Raw genomic sequence first — 14,250 nt, 5'->3', positions numbered from 1 at the left:
CTTGGGGAAAAAATTTATTCCTGAATTATATAGACTACAGGGAAGAGCCCTCTACCTCGAAGCTAGCGACAATTTTAGCGGACATGAGATGTACTACATGAAGTTGCAGTCCCCTTGTCAATGTCACTGTAATTAATATATGTGTAATACGTCATCTGTTGTGCTATTTGTTCACTTTTTAACCGTTTATAGAGCACTTCTTAGTATTTTCAAGCCTAATTGTGAGTCGTTTTGTTCACTGACACTCGCACTTTATATAGACTCATTTTTGTATGCTAAAAACTACCCAAAGTAAACTGTTTGTTTAGTGCCGGCGAACTCAACAATTCATGAATATTGATAAAATTTCGCAAATTAACGGTTGTCATGCATTTTTCGAGTGATATAGTTTATGTGATTCAATTGTTTAATTAGTGTTTGGCTATAAGCTTAATGAAGAGATACAAACCACAGGAGGCTCAGCAGAAAGTAAGTAGCATCTCCAAGTTAAAATTAATTTTTTGCTGATGTTAACGTAGTACAATTTTATGTAAATTAAACTTAATTAATTTGGATAACATTTGGAACATTATGCACTGTATATCGAGGTTAGATTGATGAACCACCAAACATAATCAATCGATCAATTAACAACATAGGCCTAGGTTTATTTTCCCCGGTGAGACTCGTTTTTATTTATTTTAACCAGTTTTACGGGGTCAGCGACCCGTTATTGCAGTCCATTGGAAAAGTAATGGGTAGTAATGTTCCTGGATGGGAAGGGAAACAATAACAAATACAATACAATGATAAAAATGGTAAGAAATGGATGAATGACAAATTGTAGAGCACGAAGATTAACCTAAGCCATGGCGAGGGCAAATACGGGGATGATTTTAACCAAACCTTCTGTAGGTCCTCTATGACGGGGGACTACGCCCCATTTGGACACTCCCAACCTAACCTCAACCTCAAGGTCCATAAACTGCACCCTGGTGTAAATTGCAGAGTTGCATCTTGACCTGATCAGACCCATTGCGTCGTGGCATACCTAAGGGTGGTTTACAGCCCCCTTATCCTTCCATCCCAACCTCAGTATTAGTTGCACACTTTTTGCTGTGTGCAGTGTCGGAATAAGTGAAGGTTTGGTTAGGATGTATCCCTTATGAAATAGGTTTGTGACCTGCAACTAATTAGGCTGTTACCTGCAGGAATGGCGTGTGCGCCACTCTGTACTTTTACCCTAACCTGACTTACGGTGCCATAATTTACGTATATACCTCTTTAACCAACTTTAACAGTTTCCCCTAGATGTTGTATTGGTTGTGTGCATAGGCCTGTACAGCATGTATTTTTATTAAAATGTAAATAAATGAGACCAACTCTTCAGTAATAATCTAGGACTACTGCAGCTCATTTTTCACAATTTACAGAGAATGAGCGGGATTTACTGTTTGAGGATACTTAGCCTACAAACTATTCAAATGCTTTTTCAGACTTTGTGACATAAGGCGTAGGTTTTTTAACCCAGTAAAGGTGAAATGGTCTCAGTTGTAAATTGTAGTGATTTTATTTATTAATGCACAAATTGGATAAAATTTTGATTAGATTAGAAATGTTTTACAATTAATTTCCCCTTAAATATCTCTGATAACTTTACTTCCCTCCAAAGCTTTGGGCTAGGGCTGATTGGCTCATTTAAGGTAACAGGATTCCTTATATGGAGGGGAGACTTTGATTGTTGTCTTTTGTTGCCTTGCATGATAGATGCTTTTATAACAGCTTCATTTTTTCAATCAAGCATTCTTGTATGGGAGCCAGTGCCAGTTCATGACTCAATCATAGCCCTCAGGGTAATTTTTTTTTGTTTTTTGACATGCTTGGGGGTCACTATCTAGGAAAGATCCCAGTAGATATCCCATCCTGCGTTTTAATTACACGGGAGATCTTATAGTAATTACTTTCTTAAATCAGCTCAACTTCAGAGTTAGGCAGTCTTACATTGTTCTTCTAGTTCAGCCTTCTTCAATTTCTCTTTGTGAAATTTGAGCAGGGTTTGGTGGAATGTGATAAAATTGTAATGACTTATATACGATGCTTGATGAAATGTTAAAACTTTCAAAACTGAACAATTCACATACATTGTAGAAATGTGAATTTAAGTAGAATCAATGTTATTATAATGTTTTAAGTGGTGAATATATGTGGCACCCAAAGTTTTGGACTTCTCCTAATAAAATTATTATGAGGGCCCAAATAAATGCTTATGAGGTAGGCCTTTGCCTTGATAATTCCCAAACTTTGCAAGACTGTATTCAGAACAAAATGTTGGGTCTTCCTCTAGTATAGATGAGTAAAGTTTAATCACTACAGTTTCGGCATAGTACTGTATTACAGTGAAACACCTGAAAACAATGAAACTTTATTTCAAAATGACATATTTACACTGGTTTAGAAACAAGTCTGCTATTAATGGTTGGTGATTGATATATGGGGCTAAATACTATCGGTTGGGTGTCTGGGGCGGTCTAGAGTGAGCCCCAATAACCGAAAATAAAGATTTAAAACATTATATTTATTGGTAATTGGTAAATAATAGGTTTGCCTTTCTTTGATTCGTGTTAATTAATGACATGTTTTGTTTTCGCAAGATGTCGTACACGTAACATCTTGTGTGTGTATTGTTAAGGGCTGTCAGTGAGTTTTGCTTGTTTTCTACAGTTGCCTTTAGACAAGACTGCTGTATTTTGTATATAGCAAAATGACTTGTCATTGGGCCTTTAATGCAGTGAGGACCCGTGATTCTTACTGCCCCTGGACCCTTGCTAGTTCTCGATACCCATGCTTGGAGAATTAGAAAACGTAGATGCTGTCATTCTCTCACCCACTTTATTGGCTTACAAGCCTGCCATTACGTCTCTTTAGTTTGTAATCAAACGTCAAGTGAGTGAGTGTGTTTTGTTTTTCCCTGGCATAAAGTAATTTTTTTAGTGTTTATATAGAAAAATCTAGATTGACCAATATGTAGCTGTCGTAATATCCCAATCAAGAAATTTAGTTCTACTTGAAGGAATAACTAAACGATTTTTTTCTGCGTCAAGTTAATAGGTTACACTTTTAAAAATATATCTTTATTATTTGCTAACATGGAACAGCATATGCTGACATTTTATTGCGGAAGTAAATGTAGATGATACGAGTTTTTTCCTTATACATAAAAACAGAAATCCTGACTTTTAATTTACAGAGAAAAAAAGACAGACGAAAATGGCTTTTATCATTACAGTTCAAAACGCCTCGGAGGCGGGTAAATGGTTGTGAGCTGGACATCGGAGGTGTGGTATGTGGTTCTCTGGTGCTGAGTACTGGTTCCCTTCCCGCCGTAGTATCCACCCAAACTGCTGCTGCTTCTACCCTCAGGCAGAGCTTGACGACTGTCGCGCATGATACTCAGACACCGAACCTCTTGATTCGAAGCGCGGCTGTCTCGTCCGGTTCCGGCTGCCATTTTCGAGTCTTCGTTTTTCTTGAAGTCTTGTCCGCCTCCACTTCGCCCTTCGTGGCCTCCTCCCCCTCCTCCTCCTCCTCCTCCTCCTCCCACAGCAGAGCTGCTCAGGGAAGATTTCTTTGGTGCTAATGGTGGTGGGGTGTCGTCCACTTCAATCTGTAATATTGTAGTCAGGTAACTTTTTCATTTAGCAGGATCATTGGGAATTTAATTATCAGATTTTTGTTTTGTTTTGTTCAAGAGCCGTTTTACTGACTATCATTTTGTTCAACCTTAATTCTTATATCTATTTAGGCTACATTGGCATTCGAATATACTATATATATATATATATATATATATATATATATATATATATATATATATATATATATATGTGTGTGTGTGTGTGTGTGTGTGTGTGTGTGTGTGTGTGTAATTTATGAATGCCTGTGTTTGAAAAAATTCTAAATTAACAACACAGTTTTGGTTACTGCTTACCTGTGTGTGAGTTGTCGTCATAGAATCAAAATCTTTTTCCTTTTCCGTTATCGCGGGAGTTGGCAAAGACCTGAAGCCAGTTGTTCGCTGCTGCAAAATAGTTGAGGTATTTCAGAAATCTCACTGCAACAGTGACATCAAGATAATTATATACTACTTCCACCACTAAATAATTACTTCATTGAAAGAGAGTTAAATTGGTGAACAGACGTTTATCATAATCCTTTGCATTTTTATGGGAGAAATGTCTGAAATTGTCGGCATTTCTTAATCATGCAATCTCCTTTTGAAGGCAAGAAAGTTATTTTAGGCTTCAATAAACTTCGTCACTCAGGTGTTGGAGGATATAAACGTAGCCTTCAGTTCCATCGATGAATGTTCGAGATAGGGTGAAGCACAGAAGTACGCTTAAAATTAAAGAATACAGGGAAGCGTATTTGTATGTTATAGTCCAGACACCCTTCACTGCCACTCAAATGATTCTAATCTCATAATAGATTTTTTAATGAGTACGCGGAAGCTTTTGCTGAAACACAGTACAGTAATCTGTTAAACTGACCTTGATGCGTGTGACATACTTATTTCACCTACAAGAACTTATTATATATATATATATATATATATATATATATATATATATATATATATATATATATATATATATACACATTTAAAGGTATATTCATATACATACTGTATATAAAATCCTAAACCCTTTTACAAAATAAAATCATACCCAAACGCCTGACGGAGCACTTGGTCCACGCAAATAAAAGTCTCTCTCTAATCACCTGAGCGTCATTATCGTAGTTGATGATCCCGTGTCGCCTGGATCCAGGTCTCAGCGTTCTCTGGGACGCCCTGGACATTACCGACGCCCTGGACATCATGGTCTGGGTCCGGACGAGGGGAGATAAGGTTCGACACTGACACAATTCGTGGTTGACGGGATCTATGCACGACGCGAGCGCGAGACCCGATGCCATTATTTTCCCGACCTGGATGGAGGTGGATAAAGTATAGGTGCGATTTGACACACGATTATGTATTTATGTATATGTATATATATATATATATATATATATATATATATATATATATATATATATATATATATATATATATATATATATATTAAGAAATCACTAAAGTAAGCGCGTGATTTTGTTTATTAGCTAAAGCCACTGGGAAAGTCCACATGACTAGACAGAGTGCCAAGTACTTCCGTGTGTTTTAACACATCTTCGAAAGTACTTGGCAGTCTGTCTTTACATTAGGAATTTCCCTAATATATATATATAATAATCTCCATAAACATAGATACAGTATATTTATAAATGTAGAATATATAGCCTGTGTATATATACTGTATATGCGTTTCATAATCTTTTGAACTTAAAATCCCATTCCCTTTTCTCTCTCTGTCAGACTTTCAGAAGATCCGTTCCTGTCTCACGGCTCAAGACGTCCCGTTCTTGTACGAGACTTCCAGAAATCCCTGCTAGCTTCTTTTAAAACCCCCTGCCATTACCATGCTGTGGGATTTATCGGTTGTAAAGCAAGTTAACAAGAAATGTTCCAAACCCCCGCGATCATAATTTCACTTTCTGTCAACCAACCTTCCTCTTTTGCTTTCTGAGGCTTTTATAGAGAATGCCGGTCACTACCAAGAGGACGATGAGTAGGGCAGCGAGGATGATGGAGAGGACGAACCATCCTTGCACGGGCATCAGGAACCAGTTGGGTTGAGGGTGGTACATCGGCGGCGGCTGGTCTGGGGCGTCGAAGGTCTTCGACTCGAACTCAACCTCCGCTATAGCCTCTTTCACGTACCTGTGTTGATGCCCGTCGGAGGACGAAGAGAATAGAATGAAAAGGATTCAGTTGGTGGTTACTACTTTATATAAGAGTTACGGATGTCAATATAGGGGATGGGGGGAAGAAAAAAGAAATTAAGCATACCTTAGTTTAACCAGACCACTGAGCTGATTAACAGCTCTCCTAGGGCTGGCCCGAAGGATTAGACTTATTTTACGTGGCTAAGAACCAATTGGTTACCTAGCAACGGGTCCTACAGCTTATTGTGGAATCCGAACCACATTATAGCGAGAAATGAATTTCTATCACTAGAAATAAATTCCTCTAATTCTTCGCTGGCCGGCCGGAGAATCGAACGCGGGCCTAGGAGAGTGCTAGGCGAGTACGATATCGACTCATCTAGTGAAGAACTAAAGGGGGGTGGGGGCGGGGAAAGGAAGGCATAAGTTTATACAAACGCAAACTTTGTGTTGATGTTCACAGAGCATTGCTAATGCTTCATTAGCTCTCAGATACTGTATAGCTTCAGCGGCCTGTAGATTGTGGTGTATTAGTCGCACGCAAACTTTATTATTATTTTCACAAAGCATTGATGATTCTTCGTCGTTCTTTTCATGTACTGTTGCTTTTGTGGCCTATAGATTGTGATGCACCAGCTACAGTTTCTTTCTTTTATGATTTTCATAATTCTTTCCTTGGACACACTTACGTTTATTTAATTTTCATGTTTAGGAAAATTAGGAAGACAGTATTTCATTATTGTGGGTTTATCTCTTGTGAAGAATTTTCAGTTTTTAAAAGATTTTCAAATCACCTGATTAACAGTTTCTCAGAATAGGACATGCATATTGTAAGCTCTTAACTACTGATGGTCTACCAAGGAGACAATAGGTCGTTGCTGCTTGAAAATTTTCTGTTCCCAAATGAACTAACCTTGGAACGTAAGTCGAAGCTTTCTCCTCAAAAGGGATAATTGGAAGGTTGCTGCCAGGTCGACGAGTAGTGATTCTGTAGGAATAATAAAAAGGAAAGATATACGTTTTTTTTTTCAGCTAGCCGCTCCTGTATCGGTTGGACTCTTTCAAATTATAAGACCTTTTGACAGTTATTGTATTTGAGAAGTTAGATTACATCAACACTTGAACCAAACACTCAGTAAGGGGGACTGGTTGAACCTGCCAGGCAGGGAGGAATTTGAACCCTGGGCTAATTTGGGTTAGGGTAGGTTAAGTTTGGGTGTGTTTCATCATCATCATGACTGGCGTCCAAGTAGTTACGGTACTTGTGCATCATGTCCTCGATCTCAGCCGTCTATCAGGGCGATGTTTTGAGACCCATTCAGTTTCGCAGAGTCTACCTGAACTCATCAAAATCCATGGCGTTCAAAAATTCACGGTCATTGCCTTACTCTTGGCCGCATTTATTTGCCACTGTTTTCCTTTTGCAAGCACTTTCACACTCCGTGTTGTCCTCTTGCAAGCACTTTCACACTCCATGTTGTCCTCTTGCAAACACTTTCACACCATGTTGTCCTCTTGCAAACACTTTCACACCATGTTGTCCTCTTGCAAACACTTTCACACTCCTTGTTGTCCTCTTGCAAACACTTTCACACTCCATGTTGTCCTCTTGCAAACACTTTCACACGCCATGTTGTCCTCTTGCAAACACTTCCACACTCCATGTTGTCCTCTTGCAAACACTTTCACACCATGTTGTCCTCTAGCAAACACTTTCACACCATATTGTCCTCTTGCAAGCACTTTCACACCATGTTGTCCTCTTGCAAGCACTTTCACACTCCACGTTATCCTCTTGCAAACACTTTCACACTCCATGTTGTCCTCTTGCAAACACTCAGAGTTTTTTTTACGAGCTTTTGCAGTTTCTCTTCACACTACCCAATCAGTATTGTATCATCTGCACACATCACTCGCATCACATTCTATCTCAAATAATTTTTGTAGCCTACAACGTTGCACTAAAATCTACTGTTCTTTCTGTGACCACTTGCATCACTCCATTCATACAGATATCAAACAGCCAGGGAGAAATGAGAGATAAACTCTTGCTTCATATTTAAAAAGCGTTATCGAGAGAATCGTACTCTTCTGTCATCCCACCTCACCTGATAGTAGAATGCTTGGTGGACCTGGTAAATGGTCTTTTAACAATAGGTGGAGGTGTATAGACTTCCCCAGAGACGAAGGTGTAAGGTCGGTCATCTTGCTTCTCATAACCCGGTCCTGAGAAAATGATGAATGGAGAGATTAGGTATTGTAACGAGTGATTGGAAGTCGAGGCTAATTTTAGGAATATGGTCTTAACGTTTTACAAAAAGTATTGACTTAAATAATTTACCGTTACATTTACAATTGCATACATTAGTAATGACAACAATGTTGCTGGAATAGCAGTAATACCATCAATGATACGAATGAAGAGTGGTCAGTAGGACAGCAAAGTCAATTATTTATACAAATTTTGTTGATGACTGAATAACCTATATATGGTTTCAAAATCGTGTATTAACATTATATGCCTGTGCGTGGGCTGTCGTAGATTTCTGTTAGAGGTAGCATCAATTGTCATAGATTTCTGTTAGAGGTAGCATCAATTTTCATAGATTTCTGTTAGAGGTAGCATCAATTGTCATAGATTTCTGTTAGAGGTAGCATCAATTGTCATAGATTTCTGTTAGAGGTAGCATCAATCGTCATAGATTTCTGTTAGAGGTAGCATCAATTGTCATAGATTTCTGTTAGAGGTAGCATCAATTGTCATAGATTTCTGTTAGAGGTAGCATCAATTTTCATAGATTTCTTTTAGAGGTAGCATCAAGTATCATAGATTTCCTTTAGAGGTAGCATCAATTGTCATAGATTTCTGTTAGAGGTAGCATCAATTTTCATAGATTTCTGTTAGAGGTAGCATCAAGTATCATAGATTTCTTTTAGAGGTAGCATCAAGTATCATAGATTTCTTTTAGAGGTAGCATCAAGTATCATAGATTTCTTTTAGAGGTAGCATCAAGTATCATAGATTTCTTTTAGAGGTAGCATCAATTGTCATAGATTTCTGTTAGAGGTAGCATCAATTGTCATAGATTTCTGTTAGAGGTAGCATCAATTGTCATAGATTTCTGTTAGAGGTAGCATCAATTGTCACAGATTTCCGTTAGAGGTAGCATCAGCTGGAATAACTGTACCAGATCTTCTTCTTTAATCCCCTGCTTACCTGGTTGCCTCTCAGGGTTTGTTTGGGGAGGTGGCCAAAGGTTTTGTTCCGCTGAGGAATCGTGTCTCCCAGGGGCCCCTGCTCTGTGATCTATTTCTGGCCTCACTCCGGATTTACTGATGGTCCCTAGCGTTGCCAAAGAGGCTGTAGAATCTCCTGCTGGATCTGATAGTATTCCTAAGAACAATACGCATTTGAATTTGTAATATTTCATCGTATTTTGTTCAGTGGTTACTGCAAGGGTTATATATAAAATTTAAACATTTATTTCAGTGAAATATAAATCGTTAGCTTCTGATCTTCATAACAGAGACCATAAGATTAAAGTAAATACTTGATGCTTAGGAGATAAGCATGAAAAAGGTAATGATTCTTACCCATCAATGCTGGTCTTGGAGCGTTAACCACCTGCCCTTTCCTAGGTGGGTTAGGTGGAGAGGAGTAGGAATATGGCGGCCGGGGGATTCACCATGCTCTGGGCGTTTTTCCTCACTGTGCATCATTGTATGGAATTGTAATGAAGGCCAGATTAGGTAGGCAATAGCTGATTAGGATAACAATTGGAAAAACTAAATAAGTAATTGGTTTAAAATAAGTAAGTTTTTTTAAATGTTATGGGGTTTGACTGTGATAATTGTAAATTTAATTCACAGAGTTATAAGTAGAAGTGGTTTGGAATGACAGTTTTCCCTTATCTTTTTATTGGCTTACATGATGGTATGTTGATCCAGTGTATTAAATTGTTTTCTACAAAATTGATTTGTGATATAGTACAACAAGGATGTTTGTCAAGTCTATCAGAGTTAAGAACGATACTCTATTAATTTTGTTTTTATGAGTTGGTGTGGGCATGTGTCATTTTAGCAACAACAAAGTACTTTGCTCTACCAGAAAACTTGATAAACAAAACTGGAAAAACTCATGCAGAATTAATCTACAGTAAGCCTAGTAAATTAATTAGCTTATGTTTTCCAAGGTTATAATAGTGTTAAGTATACCATAGTTTAACCAGACCACTGAGCTGATTAACAGCTCTCCTAGGGCTGGCCCGAAGGATTGGATTTATTTTACGTGGCTAAGAACCAATTGGTTACCTAGCAACGGGACCTACAGCTTATTATGGAATCCGGACCACATTATAGCGAGAAATGAATTTCTATCACCAGAAATAAATTCCTCTTATTCTTCATTGGCCGGTCGGAGATTCGAACTCGTGCGTGGCCAGCAGAGTGGTAGCTGAGAACGGAACCCACCCACCCAACGAGGAACTTATAATAGTGTTAGGTTTATAGTAGCTTACAGAACAAAGTACTTTCATGAACCTAATGGGCTGTGTATGTTATTCAGGGATTAATGGATTCTGTATTTCAGACAGAACTTGCACCAGAGAATAACAAAACTCAAGAAAAGACTAACTTCCTGTTGTTCTTTCTCCTAATGGGCACCATGAGCTGTGGAGGTGGGTGAGGAGGCTGTGGTCTCGAAAGCTCATTAGAGGGCAAATTTTGAGTCGAGCTCTGTGTGTTTATTAGCGGGGCTTTCGTTATCGGCGGCAATAACTTCGATGGCTTGAAGTCGTGGTGGAGTGGGTCGGCGTAATTTGGCGGTTGAGGCCTTTCCACGGGGAACTGGAAGCGCGGTTTCTGTTTCTGCGGCTCTGATGAGTCTGCTGGGCTGTCCTGCGGATGGCTAGGACTGTAGTAGGTGACAGGTCCTGTGGGAATGTTGTGACTGGAGGATGAATCGTTTGGGTGGTACTCGTGAACAGCTGGATCTCTGTAGTGGAGTATATTTTTAGAAATATATTTTTATTTATTATTCATCTAGACTTGAGGACTATTGGTAGACTAAGTTTTTAAAGGCATGCTTTGGAATTTCGTGTATCAGCAGAGTAACTTTACCGTTTTAGATTTAATCATTATGAATATTACTCATTTTTGTTTGTGAAAAAAAGTTGAATTTAGGGTTGTAAAATTTTGAAAAATTTTGCGTATCACCACAGCTATTACTAATGTGGTCAGTTTCCTACCCAAGATAACATTGTGAAGAATATTCACACTTGTTCACAAAAAACAGAATATTTTAAAAGAATACCTATTTCTTCTAAATTGTACTCTAACTATTCCATCTTACCTTGGCATATGAAATGCACCAGTGGAGTAACTAGAGGATCCGAAATTTATAGACTGTGGTGGTGTATCTCTTCTTGCAGAGATGACTACAGCCCTGTGAAATATTAATTGATTTTCCATATAAGCTGTAAAGTATAAAGTTTTTATTTTTTTGGGGGTACTCAGGTGTAAAGTACAAAAAATTTACTCAGGTGTAAAGTACACAAAATTAATGGATACTTTTAAGGTAAATATGACAATTAGATTAGGACATCTTTTAATCGCGTAATTTATTAGCCTTTTTGTAGCCTATTTTGTTCCTTTTAGTAAAATCACTTACATTTGTAGGATTAGTTATTTATCATTTATTAGTACATTTTTCTCAAGATACTTCGATCATATTTGCCCGCATCGTAGATGACCAAATACAAAATCGAATTGCATCTACAGAACAACTTACCCTTGGGTCAGGTGGGACGGCCTTGGTGCCCCTACCCTTAATTTTGCCCCTGGGTAATTGACACGATAGGTCGATTGAGGAGGATGCCCTTGGGCACCAGAGGTTTCGGGTAACCTCGGCGGAGGTAGATCTGGAATAAAAGGATAAAGATGTTGAGGTTGTGCAGTGCTGGACTGAGACCGTAGACATTTGAAATCTAGATGTTTTTCAAAGTCCCTTTCGGAATTGTGATGCATTTGATTCCTGGGAATTATGGTGCTTTTAATTAGTGTGCAGTAGGTGTTAATTTGGCCATCATCTGTTTTTATTATTTTCTGAGATTGTACTTGATCTTTAGTTTTCGTAGGTCTTGGGGATTTATAGCTTTTGCTGAGGTTCAGAACTGTCAGTCTTGTGAGTATTTAATCATGAGATTCTTACGCCAGTATAGCAGACGTCCCTTTTGTCATTTTTTTTTTATATCGTCTGTTAAAGAAACTTAACGTGTTTTTTTTAGTTTTCTGTAAAAGAAAACCATTGAGATGGCTTTGTCCGTCCGCATTTTTTCAATCCGCCTTCAGATCTTAAAAACTACTGAGGCTAGAGGGCTGCAAACTGGTATGTTGATCATCCACCCTCCAATCATCAAACATACCAAATTGCAGCCATTTAGCTTCAGTAGTTTTGATTTTATTTATGGTTAAAGTTAGCCATAATCGTGCGCCTGGCCGTGGCCGAAAGCTTCGTGGGCCGCGGCTCAAACAGAAAACTGATTGCGCCGAAGAAACTTCGGCGCATTTTTTACTTTGTTTTATTTTCCCAACGGTAACCGCTTCCAGTTAGGCATTTGTTTACGTATGCTGTCGTTTATAGCATTAATTAGGCGCCATTTTCCTTCACCCGAGTCCCAGATGGTTTACTGTAGCGTAATTGGAACGCCTTCGGAAACTGCAGCCATTTTAAGACACGTCCTCGTGGCCTGTGAGTTCTTTTTACGGATGAACAGCTATAGGAATCATATATATATATATATATATATATATATAAATATATATATATATATATATATATATATATATATATATATATTGTGTATATTAAAATATTCAGTGTCAACTAATTTCTAATTATTTTAGATTTTTTGTAGGAGTCTCTCCATCAGTAGTTTATTTTTCAAGCACGAAATACTTCCTATCTCTGAATTTTACCACGTGTTCCCATCTGAGAGCCCGAAATCCTCATAGTGGATAAAGGAAGAAGAACATTCTTGCTACAAAATCGAGGTTCGAATTCTCGTCAGCTACAACTTTTTGGGTAAAAATTTTTTTACTCCGGTGCTGGAGATATTTTCAAGAGAGTTTAAAAATAATTTTTTTTTTTTAATGTATATTGACACTCATCACAGGAATAAATAGATAATAGATTAAGTGAATTTACAAGAGCGGTAGTCATTCGATATACTTTTGTGACAGTAATTACCGAACAGATTTATTACAAAAGTGTCATGTCAGTAGTACTTCCTATGTATGTTAATTCTCTCTCTCTCTCTCTCTCTCTCTCTCTCTCTCTCTCTCTCTCTGACACACACACAGTTGTGACTAGGAAAGATCATCTTATTGCTTCCTAGATATGTAAAATTGTCTCTCTCTCTCTCTCTCAATCTAAATCTCTCTCTCTCTAAATAGTTGTGACTTATTCATCAAACATCTTCCTAGTTATGTTGATTTTATCTCTCTCTCTCTCTCTCTCTCTCTCTCTCTCTCACACACACAGTTGTGACTTACAAAGATCATCAAACATCTTCCTAGGTATGTTGATTTTATCCCACCCTCTCTCTCTCTCTCTCTCTCTCTCTCTCTCTCTCTCTCTCTCTCTCTCTCTCTCTCTCTCTCTCTCTCTCTCAACACACTTACAAAGATCATCAAACATCTTCAGGTATGTTGATTTTATCCACCCTCATCAAACTCTCTCTCTCTCTCTCTCTCTCTCTCTCTCTCTCTCTCTCTCTCTCTCAGTTGTGACTTACAAAGATCATCAAACAGCGCTTCTTGTAGGTATGTTGATTTCATTCTGTCTCTTATTTTTTTTTTGTGGGGGACGGGGAACCAGGTTACGTGAATATGAAGAAAAGAATGAGGCTAGATCCATTTTTGTACTTCTTCTCGGCGATCTCTGATCTGTTCGTTGTCAACCCCATTAAAAGTTTTTCCTTTGACGATTCATGTGAGACTGAGGGCTTTTTCATTCCACGGGCTTTTGATTTCACAGAGAGAGAGAGAGAGTTCAAATCTATTTTCAGTTACATTGGTTACACACATACATTTTGCAACATTTGCACACACAGTGACAAATTTTTTGAGAGAGAGTTAGAGAGAGAGAGTTTTAGAATAGAGACTATAAGAAATTTGAGAGAGAGAGAGAGAGAGACATTTCAAATCTATTTTCAGTTACATTGGTTGTGTCACATACAGTTTTACTATAACAAATTTTCAGAGAGAGAGAGAGAGAGTTCAAATCTATTTTCAGTTACATAGGTTATGTCATATACAGTTTTACAACATTTACCATGACAAATTTTCAGAGAGAGAGTTCAAATCTATTTTCAGTTACATAGGTTATGTCATATACAGTTTTACAATATTTAATCTAACAAATTTTCACAGAGAGAGAAAGAGATT

The 14,250-nt window shown here is 38.0% G+C and overlaps 1 protein-coding gene across 1 annotated transcript in view; it reads right to left on the bottom strand.

Moving 5' to 3' along the window:
- Nucleotides 1-2,431: 2,431 nt before the first annotated feature.
- Nucleotides 2,432-14,250, bottom strand: part of LOC136832903 (uncharacterized) — a 31,320-nt gene continuing 19,501 nt past the window's right edge. The window contains exons 3-13 of the mRNA XM_067094559.1: nt 11,594-11,723; nt 11,156-11,248; nt 10,439-10,798; nt 9,400-9,440; nt 9,023-9,199; nt 7,914-8,031; nt 6,719-6,793; nt 5,587-5,800; nt 4,759-4,965; nt 3,968-4,057; nt 2,432-3,643 (exon numbers count right to left, since the gene is read on the bottom strand). Of these exons, the coding sequence (XP_066950660.1) occupies nt 3,260-3,643; nt 3,968-4,057; nt 4,759-4,965; nt 5,587-5,800; nt 6,719-6,793; nt 7,914-8,031; nt 9,023-9,199; nt 9,400-9,440; nt 10,439-10,798; nt 11,156-11,248; nt 11,594-11,723 (1,889 nt within the window). The 3' untranslated portion in view covers nt 2,432-3,259. The remainder of the gene's footprint in view (nt 3,644-3,967; nt 4,058-4,758; nt 4,966-5,586; nt 5,801-6,718; nt 6,794-7,913; nt 8,032-9,022; nt 9,200-9,399; nt 9,441-10,438; nt 10,799-11,155; nt 11,249-11,593; nt 11,724-14,250) is intronic.

This window comes from Macrobrachium rosenbergii, chromosome 50, assembly GCF_040412425.1.
Source record: "Macrobrachium rosenbergii isolate ZJJX-2024 chromosome 50, ASM4041242v1, whole genome shotgun sequence".
In the NCBI taxonomy this organism is placed as follows: Eukaryota; Metazoa; Arthropoda; class Malacostraca; order Decapoda; family Palaemonidae; genus Macrobrachium; species Macrobrachium rosenbergii.
The sequence above is the reverse complement of the archived record's forward strand: the minus strand, read 5'-3'. Positions and strand labels throughout refer to the sequence as shown.